Source organism: Mizuhopecten yessoensis, unplaced genomic scaffold (genome assembly GCF_002113885.1).
Source record: "Mizuhopecten yessoensis strain PY_sf001 unplaced genomic scaffold, ASM211388v2 scaffold7635, whole genome shotgun sequence".
Lineage (NCBI taxonomy): Eukaryota > Metazoa > Mollusca > Bivalvia > Pectinida > Pectinidae > Mizuhopecten > Mizuhopecten yessoensis.
Window position 1 is genome coordinate 256,448 of NW_018407146.1, and position 22,122 is coordinate 278,569.

The 22,122-nt window shown below is 36.8% G+C and overlaps 1 protein-coding gene across 3 annotated transcripts; it reads left to right on the forward strand.

The window, feature by feature from the left end:
• The first annotated feature begins 771 nt into the window (after positions 1-771).
• On the forward strand, positions 772-21,458 carry LOC110454035 (beta-galactosidase-like). Of its 3 annotated transcripts, XM_021503356.1 has the most exons (17): positions 772-855; positions 2,388-2,554; positions 3,419-3,572; positions 4,388-4,451; positions 5,862-5,956; positions 7,727-7,910; positions 8,555-8,616; positions 9,122-9,243; positions 12,062-12,102; positions 12,433-12,557; positions 13,007-13,081; positions 13,356-13,445; positions 14,413-14,520; positions 17,548-17,682; positions 19,262-19,362; positions 19,648-19,759; positions 20,226-21,458. In XM_021503356.1, exons 1-17 carry the CDS (start codon positions 778-780, stop codon positions 20,463-20,465), a joined length of 1,953 nt encoding a protein of 650 aa, XP_021359031.1. In that variant the 5' UTR covers positions 772-777; the 3' UTR covers positions 20,466-21,458. The 3 variants fall into 3 exon arrangements, with proteins under 3 accessions (XP_021359031.1, XP_021359033.1, XP_021359032.1); XM_021503358.1 differs by lacking the exons at positions 19,262-19,362; positions 19,648-19,759; positions 20,226-21,458 and adding an exon at positions 18,718-18,876; XM_021503357.1 differs by lacking the exons at positions 19,262-19,362; positions 19,648-19,759; positions 20,226-21,458 and adding an exon at positions 17,930-18,034.
• Positions 21,459-22,122: the final 664 nt, after the last annotated feature.

Below are 22,122 nucleotides of genomic sequence, written 5' to 3' on the forward strand. Positions count from 1 at the left end.
TAAAATAAATAAAGTGTACCTGTAAATTCTATTTGAGTTATCTCCCTTGAATATTTTAATTTCAATGTAGCATTCTCTTTTATTTAAAAGACCTGCACATTGATATGTTACTATATTATCTTTAAGAAGAAAAAAAAACAAGATAATTTCTTTGAAAGAAATCACCTCTCAAAGACTTTTTTGAAGAGATCTAGAACTTTTATTTCAATTTCTCAAAATTAATTTTTATCATATTATTCTGGCTTTGGTTTTCCCATTCTAGTGAAGGGAGACATGATTTAGTACTGGTTCTTCGTCTTAAAAGATACATATAGTACCCACAGACAGTGTGCAGCTGAATAGGGGAGACGTGTTGTTTACAAAAAAAAAAAATTGAGTCTTGACAGTATTTTATATATAGTGAAATGACATTTGTTTCCACATTCATGAGAAGAAAATGTGAGAATTTTGTTATTAATCATGAAAAATATGATGTTCTCACTTGGAAGTTTTGTTTTAAACTCAGTTTTCAATTTTATTAGAATATTTCTTTGGAAAAATATGTCATGGTAATCTTCAGATACATTCCACTTTTATTTCAAATTTGAAGTGAATTCAGTAACAGGTAAACTTAATATAGGTAAAGCTTGCTTGCCAAATACTTGTATCTCAACCTTTTTCTGGAGAAATCAGTCCCTTGTTTTACCCCATGTCACATTGTGTCTGTGTACAACAGTACAGTACATACTTTTCTTATCAAACACCTCCACAAATGACAAATCAGGTGACACATTCAAAATGGTGGCAACATCTAAGTGGCGGAGTTTGTTGCTGATGTTCACAGGAGCCTGCTGCTGTCATCTAGTGCTTTCACAGGTAAATATTGGCACAGCCATTCAGTGATGTACAAGCGTAACAGGTATTTCTTACAGAGGTGAAGATTTTTTCTTCCAATAGTGTGTAAATCAGACTTATAACAATTTGATCCTTATTTTCTGTACATGTTAACTAGTATGTATAGTAGTACGGTACTCAAGTTTGTTATCGGGTAGTGTGAAGGTAAGTTTATTATCTGCAGTACTAAGATTGACACATGTTATCAGATAGTTGGTTTAGTGACTGTCTGACCTTTGATAAATCATGTCATATGTCCTTGGCGCATCTTCCTACATCAGCATGAAAAAATGTTTTGACATCCAGTATATTCAAACATTATGGCAGATAAAGTGATTTCTTACAGTAAACCTAAAGTACAAAAATCCTTTCAAAAAATCAATTTCTTAAAACCATGTCAATCTAATAAGAAATTGAACTTGAATCTACCTGTCTGATACTCTGACCCAGTGTTATGTCATTAGGATGGGTTTAGGTGTGTTAATATAGACTGATGGGTTTTTGGTATGATGGCCTAGCAGCCTTGTGTTAATCGTACACACTAACGTATGGTAGATACCAAGTCAATACTACAGGTAGATAGCATATCAGTCCTGTAATCTTTTCTCTCAGTCATATGATATAAAGCTCTGTAGAAGGTTGATTAAAAACAGTTTTTGAATGAAAAAATAGATTCCCTACTGGTGCTACCAGATCACAAAGGGCCTATAGGTCTGCACATTGCCAGGCATTTAAGCAGTAACAGTGCATCCCTTTGTCTGGGATGTATCCCATATACTCCGTCACCTACAATTGCCAAATTTTATATGCAAGTTCCACTTTGGATGGCAGTGTTACACTGCTGTATTCATTAACTCATTCACCCCTGAAATTTCATAATGAACTATTCCATCCTTTAAATTGGGGGAGTTAAAATGTGTCTTCAGGGGTGAATGAGTTAAGTCTTGTGCCCCACTATTTACAGAGTTGTTGCCCTTTATTCACTGAATGTCTCGTTGTTTGAAGAATACCTGTTTCATATAATCTTGTCAACTACATTGATTTTGTTTGTGAGTACCTCATTGGATGGGTGATTGTAACAAACTTTAATCAGGTCTCATGGCCCAGTATATACAGAGTTATGGCCCTTTGTACTCTACATATCACTTTGTCCAGGGTATATCACTCATCCATGCCACTAACAATTTCTATATTTTATATATGAGCACCTCTTGTGGTGGCAGAGTGTCAAAAACTTGAATCAGGTTTCATGCCCAAATATATACAGAGTTATGGCCCTTTGTTCACTCTCTGTGTACATCACTTTGTATGGTTCATATCTCATATACTTTGTCATCTACAATTGGCAACTTTTCTAAGTTAGTACTTATCAGTTAGCAGTCTCATGCCCTACTACAAATAACACCACTGTGACCAAAAGTAAATTGCTCAGTGATAGGGGACTAAGGAGTTGCTCACAATACTTTGCCTTGTTTAAAATGTGTCTTGATGTGTTTATATTTGTTCTGTATTAGGCTCCAGTAAGAAATTTCACAATAGACTATGACAAGAACACATTCCTGAAGGATGGGAAGCCGTTCCGCTATGTGTCCGGAAGTATCCACTACAGTCGGGTACCTCAGGACTACTGGCTGGACAGACTCCTCAAGATGTACGCTGCAGGGCTGAATGCTATACAAGTGTGAGTATTAAGATTATTACAGTCAAGATCTACTACAAATAGATCTAGCTGTTTGGGAAAAAATGATAATAAAAAAAACGTCTTCATAAATGAACTTAGCTGCAGCGAGGGCGTTGAAAACCAACAGGCAAACAAACTGGAAAACAAATATCTACAGTAACGCCATACTTGCCAACTTTTTGAAATTTCCTTGGGGGAGATTCTGCATGCTTAAAATTAAAACATAAATATAATAATTTATATACCCCCTAGTGACAACATAACCCTTTAAATGACATATTTTGAGTTGTTCTTTTAGACGAAATGATATGGGAATATTTTAACAAATTCATGACTGACAGGTTGAAAATGCTAAATTAAAGGGTCCAAAATCAGGAGTCTCCCTCCTAAATAGGGAGGGTTGGCAAGTATTATCACCTGTCACCAAACGTATCCCGCTTCCGTAGCTTTTTTGTTGTGTTTTTTTTCTTCAGATTGCCTACATTGCTGTTTTGAAAATAATAAAACAATTGTAGCCTTTATCTTTGGTTGATACCTGGATTTATCGACCTTAGAAAAAATACTGCATCCTCGGTTAATATATCTTTTCCCGGGTTGATAAATCCAGGTATTGACCTCAGCCAAAGGCTATAATTGAATAATATATAGCGGCTGTTTGAGATAGTCTTGTCTACAGACTGGTACTGAAGTTTTAAATAAATAGCTGTTTGAAATCGACTGCAATAGTATACATATACTGCTCCTTTAAAACACTTCACTATCAAAACATGACTGCAAATATGTAATTATGTATGTCAGTTTGATTAATTTTCAGTTTTATCATTTTAAAAATATGATTAAAAGAAAGATATGATCTGATTGTAGGTATATTCCCTGGAACATTCACCAAACAAGTAAGGCCAGTGTGTATGATTTCACTGGTCAGCAAGACTTTGTCCAGTTTATAACTCTGGCCCATGGTGTGGGACTACTGGTCATACTCCGACCTGGGCCATTTATCTGTGCTGAGTGGGACTTTGTAAGTATAATTGCTGAAAGGTCAATAAACTTAGCGGGACTTACAGTTTGCAATATACTGACTGAAAGGCATATAGATTGATTGGAACTTTGTAATGTAACTCTGACAGGTATTGCATTTGAGTGGGAATATTAAGTTGTTAGTCTATTGGGACTTTGTAAGTATATACTGACTAATTAATGATAGGTCAAAGACAGCATGTATCATGATGTATGTTATGATTTTGAGGCTATTAAAGTTGGATACCTGTGTAGGTATGAGGACATACAGAACTGGGCCTGTATTCATGAAACCGTTCTCTTGCTCAAGCCTGGATTTTGTGCTCAAGCCTAATTTCTTGTTCCGTTTATAAATTGATAATAAAATCTAATTTTGTCAGTACTTTGGAGAAAGAAATGAAGAAACTTAAGCTAAATAATGTTTTATAGGTTAACATTTGACTTTTTGATCGTTTGACATGACTTAAGTGAGTAACAACAAAGTTGGTTTGGGTGCAAAATCCATGCTTGAGCATGAGAACGATTTCATGAATACATGACATGAGATAGTTTATCTCCTTAACCCAATGATAGGCCATTATGAGAAGTAGTCTTATTGCATGCTCACCCATGTCACATAAGTGAAATTATGAACTATAAATAAAAAAAAAGGGACCAAAGCAACATTGTTTTATGATTACCACACAATGCTGTCATGAATTATGTATTATAGTCCAAGGAAAATTGACCTGTGACAATGACTCAGACCTGACAGAGTGGTGTTATGTCATTTGTTTTTAACTAGTGAGAAATTCTTATCATCTCTTTTTTTTAAAGGGAGGTTTACCAGCTTGGATACTGAAGGAAAATCCTAAAACAGTTTTTAGATCGATGGATTCAAGTGAGTCACAATTACAACAGCACTAGTACTGAAAGTGTCGTTAGTTCTGTCGCTAGATTCTCCATGTTTTCTACCGTTACACGTGTGTCTGTAGTTCTGTTGCTAGATTCTCAGTGTTTTCTACCGTTACACGTGTGTCTGTAGTTCTGTTGCTAGATTCTCAGTGTTTTCTACCGTTACACGTGTGTCTATAGTTCTGTCGCTAGATTCTCCGTGTTTTCTACCGTTACATGTGTGTCTGTAGTTCTGTCTCTAGATTCTCAGTGTTTTCTACCGTTACACGTGTGTCTATAGTTCTATCGCTAGATTCTCAGTGTTTTCTACCGTTACACGCGTGTCTATAGTTCTGTCGCTAGATTCTCAGTGTTTTCTACCGTTACACGTGTGTCTATAGTTCTGTCTCTAGATTCTCAGTGTTTTCTACCGTTACACGTGTGTCTATAGTTCTATCGCTAGATTCTCAGTGTTTTCTACCGTTACACGCGTGTCTATAGTTCTGTCGCTAGATTCTCAGTGTTTTCTACCGTTACACGTGTGTCTATAGTTCTGTCTCTAGATTCTCAGTGTTTTCTACCGTTACCCGTGTGTCTATAGTTCTGTCTCTAGATGCTCAGTGTTTTCTACCGTTACACGTGAGTCTATAGTTCTATCGCTAGATTCTCAGTGTTTTCTACCGTTACACTTGTGTTTGTTGTACTCTTGCTTCAGAACAGTATCCAATTCAGGTACTTTAGTTCAGAGTGAAGTTATTTGGGCATGAATAATTTTCTAATTATAGAGTTTAAAGCCTAGCTTCATTAGACTTCATTTGTGCTGACAATTGATAGTCAACACTATGTGACTTGAAACGTGTTAACACCAGATTGATGTCACATATTACTCCACATGTAAGCTGAACACCTGTTTTTACTGTTGATGAATCTTAATGAACGGAATGAAAGTTTCAATCCATGAGTTTAACATTTTTTGCTTTGCATGATGGACATACCAATGTTATAGTATTTTTCTGTCTGATTTACCTGTAAAAATATATGAATGCATACTTGCCAACTCTGCAGATTTTGGAGGGAGACACAAGACTTGGGACCCTAAAACTGAGCATTTTCAACCATTGAATTTGCTAAACTATTCCTCTATTCCTATATTATAACATCTAATGATTTCAGCTAAAAGAACAGCTCAAAAGATGCCATTTAAAAGTGTTGATTTTCCCCTAGGGTGTACATACACATATTTTATTTGTTTAATTCTGAGCGTAATCTTCCCCATGGACATTTAAAATGTTGGCAAGTATGTGGATGAAGAATAAAAAAGTTAAAAAAAAAGGAATCAATCTATGTGCATATTTATTTTTTCAATTGATAAGATAAAGCGTAGATACGTTTTTAAGGTGTGAATTATTTATTACAGCCTACATACATTATGTGGATCAATGGTTTGATGTCCTCATGCCGAAGGTGAAGCCCCTGTTGTACGTAAATGGTGGTCCTATCATTACAATACAGGTAAGTTTTCTCATCATCACTATACAGGTAAGTTTTCTCATCATCACTATACAGGTAAGTTTTCTCATCATCACTATACAGGTAAGTTTTCTCGTCATCACTATACAGGTAAGTTTTCTCATCATCACCATATATACAGGTGAGTTTTCTCATCATCACTATACAGGTGATTTTTCTCATCACTATACAGGTAAGTTTTCTCATCATCACTATACAGGTAAGTTTTCTCATCATCACTATACAGGTAAGTTTTCTCATCATCACTATACAGGTAAGTTTTCTCATCATCACTATACAGGTAAGTTTTCTCATCATCACTATACAGGTAAGTTTTCTCATCATCACTATACAGGTAAGTTTTCTCGTCATCACTATACAGGTAAGTTTTCTCATCATCACCATATATACAGGTGAGTTTTCTCATCATCTATATACAGGTAAGTTTTCTCATCATCACTATACAGGTAAGTTTTCTCATCATCACTATACAGGTAAGTTTTCTCGTCATCACTATACAGGTAAGTTTTCTCATCATCACCATATATACAGGTAAGTTTTCTCATCATCACTATACAGGTAAGTTTTCTCATCATCACTATACAGGTAAGTTTTCTCATCATCACTATATACAGGTAAGTTTTCTCATCATCACTATACAGGTAAGTTTTCTCATCATCACTATACAGGTTAGTTTTCTCGTCATCACTATATACAGGTGAGTTTTTTCGTCATCACTATACAGATGAGTTTTTTCTCATCATCACTATACAGGTGAGTTTTTCTCATCATCACTATACAGGTAAGTTTTCTCATCATCACTATACACAGGTAAGTTTTCTCATCATCACTATACAGGTAAGTCTTCTCATCATCACTATATACAGGTAAGTTTTCTCATCATCACTATACACAGGTAAGTTTTCTCATCATCACTATACAGGTAAGTTTTTTCGTCATCACTATACAGGTAAGTTTTCTCATCATCACTATATAGGTAAGTTTTCTCATCATCACTATATACAGGTAAGTTTTCTCATCATCACTATACAGGTAAGTTTTTTCGTCATCACTATACAGGTAAGTTTTCTCATCATCACTATACAGGTTAGTTTTTTCGTCATCACTATACAGATGAGTTTTTTCTCATCATCACTATACAGGTGAGTTTTTCTCATCATCACTATACAGTTAAGTTTTCTTGTCATCACTATATCGGTAGGTTTTCCTCGTCATCACTATACTGGTAAGTTTTCCTATCTGGTACAAGATTTAAGTGGTCTCATTTTTGGATGCCAGAGGTGTTAGATGTTGGTTTTTTTTAGTTTGATTTTTAAGTCACCTCTCAGGTGACTGCTTCTCTGTAACTCAAAGGTGGATGTTCACCGACATTTCTTAAAATGATGCTTAGATAATAAGGATCAGAAATTTTACTCAGGAAGGGACTGTCCCTCAGGTGGCCAAGGGGCGGCCATAAGAGTTCACACAGTGTAAAACCTTTGGAAGACTACTCTGAAACTTACGTGCAATCCGATTTACACCAACATTGACAAGTGAAAATCTGTGCAACTTAATTGTTAAAAAACTGAAAGACTGAGGCTTATGAAAGTTGTTACATCCATTTGCTCAATGTTGTAACAGTGCACCAACCTCTGGCCAATTCTGATACTGTCCTTTTCTCAAGTGACTGTTACACTGTAATGCCCTTTGGACCTCTTGTTTTTTTTAAAAAGTTTTTCATGATTTTCAGTGTATAATATTTTTATCTTCCAGATAGAGAATGAGTACGGGAGTTATTTTGCCTGCGACCATACCTACACAGAACACTTGAGGGACAAGGTAATTTCTCACCTGGGCAAGGATGTGGTTCTCTTCACTACAGACAATGCTATTGACCCGTTTATTAAGTGTGGCAAGATACCCGGAGTCTACTCCACTATAGACTTTGGAGTCACAGGTAGGAGGCTTAGTAGATTAATACTCAGATGGAAAGGTTAAAAAACTTTCTTATTGTATGTAAGAGATAGGATAATACTTGTTGTATCTGTAAAATCGTTCACTAGAAATCTTATTGTATGTAAGAGATAGGATAATACTCGTTGTAACTGGAAAATCGTTCACTAGAAATAAAATTACTGTACATGTATCACAGGCTGGGGACTATGAAAGCAAAGGAGATCGGGGTTCAGAGTTAAAATTTATGAAGTGAACTACCTGGTCACTGCAGTCTATTATCAACTCAAGTTTGTCGTATAACCTTTCCTTTTTTAAGTAACAGAAAGGCAAGACAACATTTAACAATCAAGATCTGCCCTTAAGAGGGTGAATTCAGATAGAGTTGAAAAAATAGTATGTATTTATAGTAATATTGATAAATATATGTCAGAAAATTTAACACTGGGTAAAGTTGTTGTAAAAAGCCAAAATCCAGAGGACAAAAAAATGTGATCGTTTAAAGTAGTATATTGGTGACATCGGGATTTATGTGCCAACCATGTTACAAGATACAAATGCTGTCAAGCACAAATTAAGATGTTCATGCTTACTAAAACTCCAGTAAAGATCTATAAAATACCACATAGAGTCTGCTCACATTTTCAGAATATGAAAAACCAACTGATAAATTTAAACATCAGAGGAAATTTGAACCTAAAGGTCCGCTGGTAAGTTACTTTATCATTAGCTGATGTCCTCGAGATCATTTTAATCTACATATACTGTATTGACAAGGGGATCACCAGGAAATTTAAATTCAGCCTTAAAACAAAGTTTACCTTAATTATTTACTGCAGTAAATTAGCAGTTCTATATTCTAGAAAAAAATAAATACTGTTAAATATGTACAATTTATATCATATAATAATGAAACTTTCATTGTATTAACATGATTCAATTAATTGAACAGTTTTTTGTAGTGACAATTAATGAAAATTCAAATAAAAGTACATAAAAAATTAGGAAAATCAGCAAGTTCACTTAAATTAATTGACTGAAAACTTGTAAAAGTAACAAATTGTGTTTTAACATAAACCATTCAAAAACCACTTGATATTGATGTAAAAAAAGACATGACAATCAAGCCTGTTAATTTGTCTACTAATTATCTGTCTATCTATCTAGTGTGTTTTTTGGGCCAAGATATCTCCTAGATTTGAATGTCTATTACAGGTGAATTCAGAGTACTACACTGGCTGGCTGGATTACTGGGGGTCTAAACACCAGGTCCGTAGCACAGCTAATGTCGCCAAGGATCTCGACGAGCTGCTTAGTTACGGGGCGAACGTTAACATGTGAGTCTGGGCATCTAATGTTTATACTCTGTCGGTTTATGTCTGAATTAATCTCAGCTGTAATGGCCATAGTTTATTCTCATTTCAGTGTGTACGCACAGAGGAAATACAAATACCCGCAATTAGGCAGAGGACCTACAAAAGTGTTTTTGAAAAACGAGGGATTTTCTGGTAATGAGCTGCAAAGAGCTCTAAATGAGGGTCAGATAAATTTACACTCACTATTTCATGTTCATGTCTGGAATATGATCCAGGCCATATAACAAACTGGACCAGTCCTCACTGTATATATTTAGTAAGATGTCTGGTCTGTTGTAGTTTGTGCCACTAGTTCTACTGGACTGTAAACGCCATGTACCTTTGTCTTTTTTATGCTTTAAAGAACATTAAATACAAAGTCATTTTTGCACATAATTGTACACGATTAAAACAAGTCAAATCAATGGAGAGTTGGAAAGTCCGAGGCTTTAAACCTGAAGTAGCTTACAAATGGTGGTCGTTGGTACACAGTGATAATATGTATATATATAGTAGATTATAAATAAATAAGTCCTTGCGAAGGAAAATATAGAATAAAAATTATAAAATATAGAATAAAAACATAATTTTTTCAGATCGTCTGCTAGGCCTTTCTGCCTTCTAGGGCTTCTTTGGGGATATGTTATGTTAGACAATGTAAGTTTACAGGTGTCTGGAGTCAGAGACAGGAGATATGTTATGCTAGACAATGTAAATTTACAGGTGCCTGGAGTCAGAGACAGGGAATATGTCATGTTAGACAATGTAAGTTTACAGGTGTCTGGAGTCAGAGACAGGGGTTACAGGTGTCTGGAGACAGAGACAGGGGATATGTTATGCTAGACACTGTAAATTTACAGGTACCTGGAGTCAGAGACAGGGTATATGTCATGTTAGATAATGTAAGTTTACAGGGGTCTGGAGGCAGAGACAGGAGATATGATATGCTAGACAATGTAAATATATAGGTGCCTAGAGTCAGAGACAGGGTATATGTCATGTTAGACAATATAATTTTACAGGCGTCTGGAGCCAGAGACAGGAGATATGATATGCTAGACAATGTAAGTTTACAGGTGTCTGGAGTCAGAGACAGGGAATATGTCATGTTAGACAATGTAAGGTTACAGGTGTCTGGAGTCAGAGACAGGGGATATGTCATGTTAGACAATGTAAGTTTACAGGTGTCTGGAGTCAGAGACAGGGGATATGTCATGTTAGACAATGTAAGTTTACAGGTGTCTGGAGTCAGAGACAGGGGATATGTCATGTTAGACAATGTAAGTTTACAGGTGTCTGGAGTCAGAGACAGGGGATATGTCATGTTAGACAATGTAAGTTTACAGGTGTCTGGAGTCAGAGACAGGGGATATGTCATGTTAGACAATGTAAGTTTACAGGTGTCTGGAGTCAGAGACAGGGGATATGTCATGTTAGACAATGTAAGTTTACAGGTGTCTGGAGTCAGAGACAGGGGATATGTCATGTTAGACAATGTAAGTTTACAGGTGTCTGGAGTCAGAGACAGGGGATATGTCATGTTAGACAATGTAAGTTTACAGGTGTCTGGAGTCAGAGACAGGGGATATGTCATGTTAGACAATGTAAGTTTACAGGTGTCTGGAGTCAGAGACAGGGGATATGTCATGTTAGACAATGTAAGTTTACAGGTGTCTGGAGTCAGAGACAGGGGATATGTCATGTTAGACAATGTAAGTTTACAGGTGTCTGGAGTCAGAGACAGGGGATATGTCATGTTAGACAATGTAAGTTTACAGGTGTCTGGAGTCAGAGACAGGGGATATGTCATGTTAGACAATGTAAGTTTACAGGTGTCTGGAGTCAGAGACAGGGGATATGTCATGTTAGACAATGTAAGTTTACAGGTGTCTGGAGTCAGAGACAGGGGATATGTCATGTTAGACAATGTAAGTTTACAGGTGTCTGGAGTCAGAGACAGGGGATATGTCATGTTAGACAATGTAAGTTTACAGGTGTCTGGAGTCAGAGACAGGGGATATGTCATGTTAGACAATGTAAGTTTACAGGTGTCTGGAGTCAGAGACAGGGGATATGTCATGTTAGACAATGTAAGTTTACAGGTGTCTGGAGTCAGAGACAGGGGATATGTCATGTTAGACAATGTAAGTTTACAGGTGTCTGGAGTCAGAGACAGGGGATATGTCATGCTAGACAATGTAAGTTTACAGGTGTCTGGAGTCAGAGACAGGGGATATGTCATGTTAGACAATGTAAGTTTACAGGTGTCTGGAGTCAGAGACAGGGGATATGTCATGTTAGACAATGTAAGTTTACAGGTGTCTGGAGTCAGAGACAGGGGATATGTCATGTTAGACAATGTAAGTTTACAGGTGTCTGGAGTCAGAGACAGGGGATATGTCATACTAGACAATGTAAGTTTACAGGTGTCTGGAGTCAGAGACAGGAGATATGTTATGTTAGACAATGTAAGTTTACAGGTGTCTGGAGGCAGAGACAGGGGATATGTTATGTTAGACAATGTAAGTTTACAGGTGTCTGGAGTCAGAGACAGGGGATATGTTATGTTAGACAATATAAGTTTACAGTTGTAAGCCTGAAGAAACCCTAGAAGGCAGAAAGGCCTAGCGGACGATCTGAAAAATGTATGTTTTTATTGTATATATATATATAGTCTTAACTGCTATTCAGCCTGTGCTGTCATTTCTACAGAGTGTAATATCCTTGTGCTGTAATTTCTACAGAGTGTAAAATCCTTGTGCTGTAATTTCTACAGAGTGTAAAATCCTTATAATTTCAGGTACATGTTTGAGGGAGGAACAAACTTTGGATATTGGAATGGTACGATTTTAGATGTTTTCATCTTTATTTTTAAAAAAAAGTCATTTTTATATGATATATAGGAACACTATAGTGTGTGATGGAGAAATGAAGGCCAAATGGATCAAATTAATTTTGTCTTTCAAAACGCTGAATTGACATTCCAGTTCAACTACAAAATTTCAATATGATGGTGGTGGACAATGAATTTCATGTATTTTTTTTATCACATTATTTAACCTGAAATACAAGGGAACACAGTTATATTTGTGTATTTTTTTTTTTTGCAGATTTGGCAGAAATTAATGAGAAAATATTTGATACCTATATTTCTTTCCTATTCTCTTACAGGAGCTAATTACTTTGTTTTCCCACTGTTTGAGCCAGTTCCCACAAGTTATGACTATGATGCACCCTTAACAGAGGCAGGGGACATAACTCCCAAGTACCACACGCTCAGACAGGTCATATCAAAGGTAAATGGGCAAAGTCTAAAACAAAGCTTCTCTGGATAGTTTTCTTAGATTCAATACAAAAAAAATCTCTAAAGTAAACCATAAAGACACCAAATTGACAATCATGACATCAACAATCAGTTGTTTCTGGCAATACCTCTCATCATCTGTATATCCAAATGGAGTTTTGCTCTAATTTCCTCTGACATTGAGACCCCACGCAGGCCAACATCTTTCCTAACAGTAAGTGGGATTGATATTAAATAAGAGGTTATTTATACAATATATACTAATTAATGGATTTCTAAATTACTATAGACCTCTATATATGTATGTTTGGCATGTGATCCACAGTCACCATAAAATAATTGATTTATTTTTGTTAAATTCTGGATCTTCTCCTGTTACTTACACTGTATGGTCATACTAGCTATCGGTATATGCTAAAATTTACAATTTTGTTTTCCTAGTACAACACCCTACCAGACATACCGATTCCTACATCCTCACAAAAGGCCAAGTATGGTACAGTCCCGATGAAGTTTGTAAGTTACAGCAACAAAACTATGTCCGATCAATATCAGAAGTAAACAAGACATTATCATGTGTTCCTATCTTATATCATATTGCTACTCATGTTTAAAAGTGAATTTGATTTTTACAGTATTTGTACTGAAGGTTAAAATGCTGTGAGAATCATTACAGATGCTCCGTCCCATTATATATCTACAGTAGGTAATCCAATCATGATGACAATTGATACATGTGTACATTGATTTCCATACTGAAGAAAACAAGTGATGATTGTTTGTTGATCAGGTTGGAACTGTACAAGACCTCCTCCCACAGCTCAGCCCTACAGGTGGGGTGATCTCTACACATCCACTCACAATGGAGGCCATTGGACAGGTAATTCTTTCAAACAGTGTTAAGTCAAGTTCAAGTCTTCTTCTCAGTGTTGTTGTGAAAGCGGTGAATGATCTGGTTTTCTAGCTATCCAGGGGAGGAGGAATCCTGTGTCCGTCTGTACCACTGTCCAAATATATTTAGCTGGAAACAAAGTTTAAAAATGATTGAAGTAACATTTCTATTAATTAAGAAAATAAGTATAACACTACTGTTTAACACATTTATTTGTTTGGTAATATAGTGTATTATCACATAATGTACTGTGTTATCACATAATGTACTGTGTTATCACGTAATGTACTGTGTTATCACATAATGTACTGTGTTATCACATAGTGTACTGTGTTATCACATACTGTACTGTGTTATCACATAATGTACTGTGTTATCACATAGTGTACTGTGTTATCACATACTGTACTGTGTTATCATATACTGTACTGTGTTATCACATAATGTACTGTGTTATCACACAATTTACTGTGTTATCACATAATGTACTGTGTTATCACACAATGTACTGTGTTATCACACAATGTACTGTGTTATCACATAATGTACTGTGTTATCACATACTGTACTGTGCTATCACATAATGTACTGTGTTATCACATAATGTACTGTGTTATCCAGTGAATATACCCATGTCATATGTTTTTGCGTATTAACCCATGTAATATGACCTATCAGCCCTGTGATTGGTTGTAAGTTTTAATGGTTTCAATTGTGACGTCACGCCTAGGACAAGTACGTGACGTCACAGACTTACTCACTGGAGTCAAAATGGCGGCATTTTACATTTCAAGGTTGCATGAAATGAAATGGAAACTCGATCATGTCAGATCCTATATATCCTAGTACATTAATGGAAACCAATGATTTAATGACCAGCTGTAAACATGGAGGATGACATTTTGAATATCATACAGTCAGAGGAAAAGACATCTTGTTCTGCTTACAATTTCAGAACCAAGGATTTGCCCTGTACAGACATGTGTTGAAGAAAGATCACAACATAAACACAGTTTTACAGGTGTCTGGAGTCAGAGACAGGGGATATGTCATGTTAGACAATGTAAGTTTACAGGTGTCTGGAGTCAGAGACAGGGGATATGTCATGCTAGACAATGTAAGTTTACAGGTGTCTGGAGTCAGAGACAGGGGATATGTCATGTTAGACAATGTAAGTTTACAGGTGTCTGGAGTCAGAGACAGGGGATATGTCATGTTAGACAATGTAAGTTTACAGGTGTCTGGAGTCAGAGACAGGGGATATGTCATGTTAGACAATGTAAGTTTACAGGTGTCTGGAGTCAGAGACAGGGGATATGTCATGTTAGACAATGTAAGTTTACAGGTGTCTGGAGTCAGAGACAGGGGATATGTCATGTTAGACAATGTAAGTTTACAGGTGTCTGGAGTCAGAGACAGGGGATATGTCATGTTAGACAATGTAAGTTTACAGGTGTCTGGAGTCAGAGACAGGGGATATGTCATGCTAGACAATGTAAGTTTACAGGTGTCTGGAGTCAGAGACAGGGGATATGTCATGCTAGACAATGTAAGTTTACAGGTGTCTGGAGTCAGAGACAGGGGATATGTCATGCTAGACAATGTAAGTTTACAGGTGTCTGGAGTCAGAGACAGGGGATATGTCATGCTAGACAATGTAAGTTTACAGGTGTCTGGAGTCAGAGACAGGGGATATGTCATGCTAGACAATGTAAGTTTACAGGTGTCTGGAGTCAGAGACAGGGGATATGTCATGCTAGACAATGTAAGTTTACAGGTGTCTGGAGTCAGAGACAGGGGATATGTCATGTTAGACAATGTAAGTTTACAGGTGTCTGGAGTCAGAGACAGGGGATATGTCATGTTAGACAATGTAAGTTTACAGGTGTCTGGAGTCAGAGACAGGGGATATGTCATGTTAGACAATGTAAGTTTACAGGTGTCTGGAGTCAGAGACAGGGGATATGTCATGTTAGACAATGTAAGTTTACAGGTGTCTGGAGTCAGAGACAGGGGATATGTCATGTTAGACAATGTAAGTTTACAGGTGTCTGGAGTCAGAGACAGGGGATATGTCATGTTAGACAATGTAAGTTTACAGGTGTCTGGAGTCAGAGACAGGGGATATGTCATGTTAGACAATGTAAGTTTACAGGTGTCTGGAGTCAGAGACAGGGGATATGTCATGTTAGACAATGTAAGTTTACAGGTGTCTGGAGTCAGAGACAGGGGATATGTCATGTTAGACAATGTAAGTTTACAGGTGTCTGGAGTCAGAGACAGGGGATATGTCATGTTAGACAATGTAAGTTTACAGGTGTCTGGAGTCAGAGACAGGGGATATGTCATGTTAGACAATGTAAGTTTACAGGTGTCTGGAGTCAGAGACAGGGGATATGTCATGTTAGACAATGTAAGTTTACAGGTGTCTGGAGTCAGAGACAGGGGATATGTCATGTTAGACAATGTAAGTTTACAGGTGTCTGGAGTCAGAGACAGGGGATATGTCATGTTAGACAATGTAAGTTTACAGGTGTCTGGAGTCAGAGACAGGGGATATGTCATGTTAGACAATGTAAGTTTACAGGTGTCTGGAGTCAGAGACAGGGGATATGTCATGTTAGACAATGTAAGTTTACAGGTGTCTGGAGTCAGAGACAGGGGATATGTCATGTTAGACAATGTAAGTTTACAGGTGTCTGGAGTCAGAGACAGGGGATATGTCATGTTAGACAATGTAAGTTTACAGGTGTCTGGAGTCAGAGACAGGGGATATGTCATGTTAGACAATGTAAGTTTACAGGTGTCTGGAGTCAGAGACAGGGGATATGTCATGTTAGACAATGTAAGTTTACAGGTGTCTGGAGTCAGAGACAGGGGATATGTCATGTTAGACAATGTAAGTTTACAGGTGTCTGGAGTCAGAGACAGGGGATATGTCATGTTAGACAATGTAAGTTTACAGGTGTCTGGAGTCAGAGACAGGGGATATGTCATGTTAGACAATGTAAGTTTACAGGTGTCTGGAGTCAGAGACAGGGGATATGTCATGTTAGACAATGTAAGTTTACAGGTGTCTGGAGTCAGAGACAGGGGATATGTCATGTTAGACAATGTAAGTTTACAGGTGTCTGGAGTCAGAGACAGGGGATATGTCATGTTAGACAATGTAAGTTTACAGGTGTCTGGAGTCAGAGACAGGGGATATGTCATGTTAGACAATGTAAGTTTACAGGTGTCTGGAGTCAGAGACAGGGGATATGTCATGTTAGACAATGTAAGTTTACAGGTGTCTGGAGTCAGAGACAGGGGATATGTTATACTAGACAATGTAAGTTTACAGGTGTCTGGAGTCAGAGACAGGGGATATGTTATGTTAGACAATGTAAGTTTACTGGTGTCTGGAGTCAGAGACAGGGGATATGTTATACTAGACAATGTAAGTTTACAGGTGTCTGGAGTCAGAGACAGGAGATATGTTATGTTAGACAATGTAAGTTTTACAGCTTCTACACAATTTGAACAGAGTGGTTATCATTCACATCGGACAGAGTTTTTGCCCACACCAGAGATATACATCTCCCTCATCAGACAGTGTTTAATCCCCAATACACGTATCAGACAGAGTTCTCTCCCATATCAAACAGAGTATTCTCCCCTTCAGACAGGGTCCCCACCAGACTGGTGTATACAAGCATTTCATGTTTAGATATGCTGGCGAGTATGCTTAGATTGAGGACACCAAAGAAATTAAGTGGTGTTATTTATACATCTGTTATCTATAACAATGTCTACTGCAATCAGATAACCTAAACACTGTAGGTGATGCCTGCATTTGCAAGTAAACAATTAATGTTTTCATCCTCAAGGCATTGCCTCTTTCAATCAAATGTAGTCTTTAGACCTTAAACATTTCCTTTTTTCAGATTTTGTCCTCCAAACATTGCCTTTGTCCTACCAGCATTGCTTTTTTCCAAAACTAAAATCTATACGTTCAGACATAATTACATCAAAAATAATGTTATTCAACCTCATTGTGTCAATTTGTTTAATTTTTGACAAACTTCTGTCTTATATTATACACTTACAGACCTCCATTGGCATTGTTGTTCGGGAAAAAGATCCATTTTTGAGAATAAGTGGAAAGAAAGGACAGGTTTTGGATATCCTGGTTGAGAATCAGGGTCACATCAATGTTGGCCGAGCCTTGACAGAAAACCTCAAAGTAAGTTCCAACCCCTGTCAACTATACTAAAGAAGAAGATACAGTGATTCAGTGTAGTATTTCGATTTGACTATGATGGATTGAACCAAATTAAATGATAAGGTTAAGGATTGGGTTATCTCCCCTGTTTATTGAGTATGATAATGATATTTACAGGGGATAATACAGGATGTCACATTAGGAGGTGAGGTACTCCAGGGTTGGTTTATCTCCCCTGTTTATTAAGTATGCTCAATGATATTTACAGGGGATAATACAGGATGTCACACTAGGAGGTGAGGTACTCCAGTGTTGGTTTATCTCCCCTGTTTATTGAGTATGATAATAATATTTACAGGGGATAATTCAAGATGTCACACTAGGAGGTGAGGTACTTCAGGATAGGGTTATCTCCCCTGTTTATTGAGTATGATAATAATATTTACAGGGGATAATACAGGATGTGACACTAGGAGGTGAGGTACTCCAGGATAGGGTTATCTCCCCTGTTTATTGTGTATGATCAATAATATTTACAGGGGATAATACAGGATGTCGCACTAGGAGCTGAGGTACTACAGGGTTGGTTTATCTCCCCTGTTTATTGAGAATGATAATGATATTTACAGGGGATAATACAGGATGGGACACTAGGAGGTGAGGTACTCCAGGATTAGGTTATCTCCCCTTTTTATTGAGTATGATAATGATATTTACAGGGGATAATACAGTATGTCACACTGGGAGGTTAGGTACTCCCGGATTAGGTTATCTCCCCTGTTTTTTGAGTATGATAATAATATTTACAGGGGATGATACAGGATGTCACACTAGGAGGTGAGGTACTTCAGGATAGGGTTGTCTCCCCTGTTTATTGAGTAAATACAGGATGTCACACTAGGAGGTGAGGTACTCCAGGGTTGGTTTATCTCCCCTGTTTATTGAGTATGATAATGATATTTACAGGGGATGATACAGGATGTCACACTAGGAGGTGACATTCTCCAGGGTTGGTTTATCTCCCCTGTTTAATGTGTATGATAATGATATTTACAGGGGATAATACAGGATGTCACACTAGGAGGTGAGGTACTCCAGGTTTGGGTTATCTCCCCTGTTTATTGAATATAATCAATGATATTTACAGGGGATAATACAGGATGTCACACTAGGTGGTGAGGTACTCCAGAATAGGGTTATCTCCCCTGTTTATTGAGTATGCTCAATGATATTTACAGGGGATAATACAGGATATCACACTAGGAGGTGAGGTACTCCAGTGTTGGTTTATCTCCCCTGTTTATTGAGTATGATAATGATATTTACAGGGGATAATACAGGATGTCACACTAGGAGGTGAGGCACTCCAGGATAGGGTTATCTCCCCTGTTTATTGAGTATGCTCAATGATATTTACAGGGGATGATACAGGATGTCACACTTGGAGGTGAGGTACTCCAGGGTTGGTTTATCTCCCCTGTTTATTGAGTATGATAATGATATTTACAGGGGATAATACAGGATGTCACACCAGGAGGTGAGGTACTCCAGGATTGGGTTATCTCCCCTGTTTATTGAATATGATCATTGATATTTACAGGGGATAATACAGGATGTCACACTAGGAGGTGAGGTACTCCAGGATTGGGTTATCTTTCCTATTTTACCAGAGAACATTGACACGACCACGCTGGCTCAATGGTATGTTCAAACATGAGAGTAAAGGAAAATAAAATAAAAAAGAGGCTGATTTTCCTTGTGTTGCTTAAAATGTTTATGTATTATTGTAATACCTGTTAATGCTGTTGGGTTGTAATATTAAAGACTTAAATAATATTTGTGTATCCCTTTCATATAACATCAGGACATGTAATATTAGAACATATATATGGAATAAACGTAAAGACAGATCTAGTTTTAAAATCTCAGTTTCTCATACTTTCCATTATGTTTTAGTGTTATATTAGAATTCCTTGTATATTACAGGAAAGGATCCACATCTGTTCCAGACACCAGGGTCCCCTCTATATATGTCGGACAACTGACCATCAGTGGAGACCCCCAGGATACCTACCTGGACATGACTGGATGGTCAAAGGTCAGTCACAACAGAGAGAATCAATAGCTTCTATATAATATTATTTGTCTATGTCACATGATATTGTTGTTCAGTTTCTTATGGAACAATATGGAACCCTTGTACCTTACCAGAGGGATAAGCTGTAGGGATACCTTAATACTATTTATGTATTATTTCTTGAAGACATGTAATTCACTGGAAATATAATGTATAAACCTAGATAAAAATGTGTGCATCCATGTAGGATGGACTCATTACAGCCATCAATACTCATGTATATAAATATACACCAATTAAGTGCCAAAAATGCTAATTTTCTGGTCAATGAAGTCCAAAATTATAATCTGTAGTGTAATATGAATTGACAGATGACATCGTTTAGATGGAACCTGAATTTTTTACTTTGGTAAATTAGAGAAAATGCAAGATGTTCCTAAAATTGTGAATTACCACTAAAACTATTTGTGCATTGTGTCAATTGCAGGGTCAAGCTTTGTTGGAGGGTGAGATCAACTTAGGTCGTTACTGGCCCACAGCGGGACCTCAGGTGAGGATGTATGTCCCGCGGCCCTACCTACACGGTAACTCTCGACTCAACACACTGGTCATGCTAGAGTTGGAGAAGGCTCCCTGTGAGTCTAGTAGTCCCTGTAGTGTCAGCTTTGTCGATCAGCCCCTCATCAACGGCACCACAACAACATTCTCAAGGTCACATCAACCTTGACCTTATTTGTTAACTTTGTCAATGATTCCATCAATAATAGCATCACAAGATCTCAGGGGAAAAAACCCATTTGAAGTCAACTCTAAGTCAACTCTATGTCACCATGACATCTTCTCAAGGTCACATCAACCTTCATCTTTGATGTTGTTCAGATTTCACTGCCATGACTCAACATTATGCTTTTGGAGAAAACAAACAAGACACTTGTAAGATGTTAGAGACTGTTGTATTGACTGTTTGTATCTGAACTGTTGTCTACAACCTAGGACACTTGTGTCACCTCAACTGATGAACATATTTGAGTCGATCATTTCATCATTAGGTTAATTGGGGAAATGATACAGTGAGATTAACACTTACCCTGTGATTTACCTTTTAAGTTGGTTATATCATATACTTGAGTGCATTTGTTGACTTCCATTTTTATATTTTGAAGTTTCTGTTCTACTTTTTACCAAGCAGTATTACAAACTTCTGTATTACAGTGCTGTCTGTATATCTTCATTAGTGTAATTGTCTATATATCAGTACAAACTTCTGCATTACAGTGCTGTCTGTATATCTTCTGTATTACTGTGCTGTCTGTATATCTTCTGTATTACAGTGCTGGCTGTATATCTTCACTAGTGTAATTGTCTACATATCAGTACAAACTTCTGTATTACAGATCTGTCTGTATATCTTCTGTATTACAGTGCTGTCTGTATATCTTCACTAGTGTAATTGTCTACATATCAGTACAAACTTCTGTATTACAGAGCTGTCTGTATATCTTCTGTATTACAGTGCTGTCTGTATATCTTCATTAGTGTAATTGTCTATATATCAGTACAAACTTCTGTATAACAGTGCTGTCTGTATATCTTCATTAGTGTAATTGTCTATATATAAGTACAAACTGTGTAGCTATGATTTAATAGTTCACTTAACTTTATATTTTCGACCTTTTGACAAAGTGCAATAAAAAAAGTTTTTAAACATTGTTATGATTGACATGCTCTTTTGTTTGTTTTCATTTTTAAATTGTGAAGAGGTCCCTCAATCAGTAAAACTGGAACCTGATTGGCTATCATATGTATATCTAACTTTGTTTGTTAACTCTTAAAACAATGCAAAGGAATATGAACAGGTTTGACCATCTTTTGAATTTTTCAAACGGTAAACTACTAAGAAAGAGTTACATAAACATGATAATCAAACATCACGAACTATAGAACCTTTTTCACTCTCAATATTCATCATTATTATTTCCCTTAACCATGTCACACAAACCCTTCAATTCAGAAACCAAAGAAGTGAATCATGATACACATAGTAAATAAAATGTGTATCTAGAATGACACAAATATTGTGACATAACAGTTTTTGTACAGTCGAAGTTTATATAAAATTTTACATGTAACCTAGGAAAATCTTCCCTACAAAGGACAAAAACAGTAAATGTATGTCTCTTGCTGTGACACAGTATGTGGCCATGATACAATACATGTCACCTGCTGTGATACACTATCTATTCATAATACAATACTTGTCACCTGCTGTCACACATTGTCTAGTCATAATAAAATACATATCACCTGCTGTGATACACTATCTATTCATAATACAATACTTGTCACCTGCTGTGATACACTATCTATTCATAATACAATACTTG

What these genes read in the sequence shown, in the direction of transcription:
- LOC110454035 (XM_021503356.1), top strand. Translation starts at nt 778, where the DNA reads ATGGTGGCAACATCTAAGTGGCGGAGTTTGTTGCTGATGTTCACAGGA. An exon ending in GTCCTATCATTACAATACAG is followed by an intron (nt 5,957 to 7,726) that starts GTAAGTTTTCTC and finishes TTTATCTTCCAG; the next exon opens with ATAGAGAATGAGTACGGGAG. An exon ending in TATAGACTTTGGAGTCACAG is followed by an intron (nt 7,911 to 8,554) that starts GTAGGAGGCTTA and finishes TCACATTTTCAG; the next exon opens with AATATGAAAAACCAACTGAT.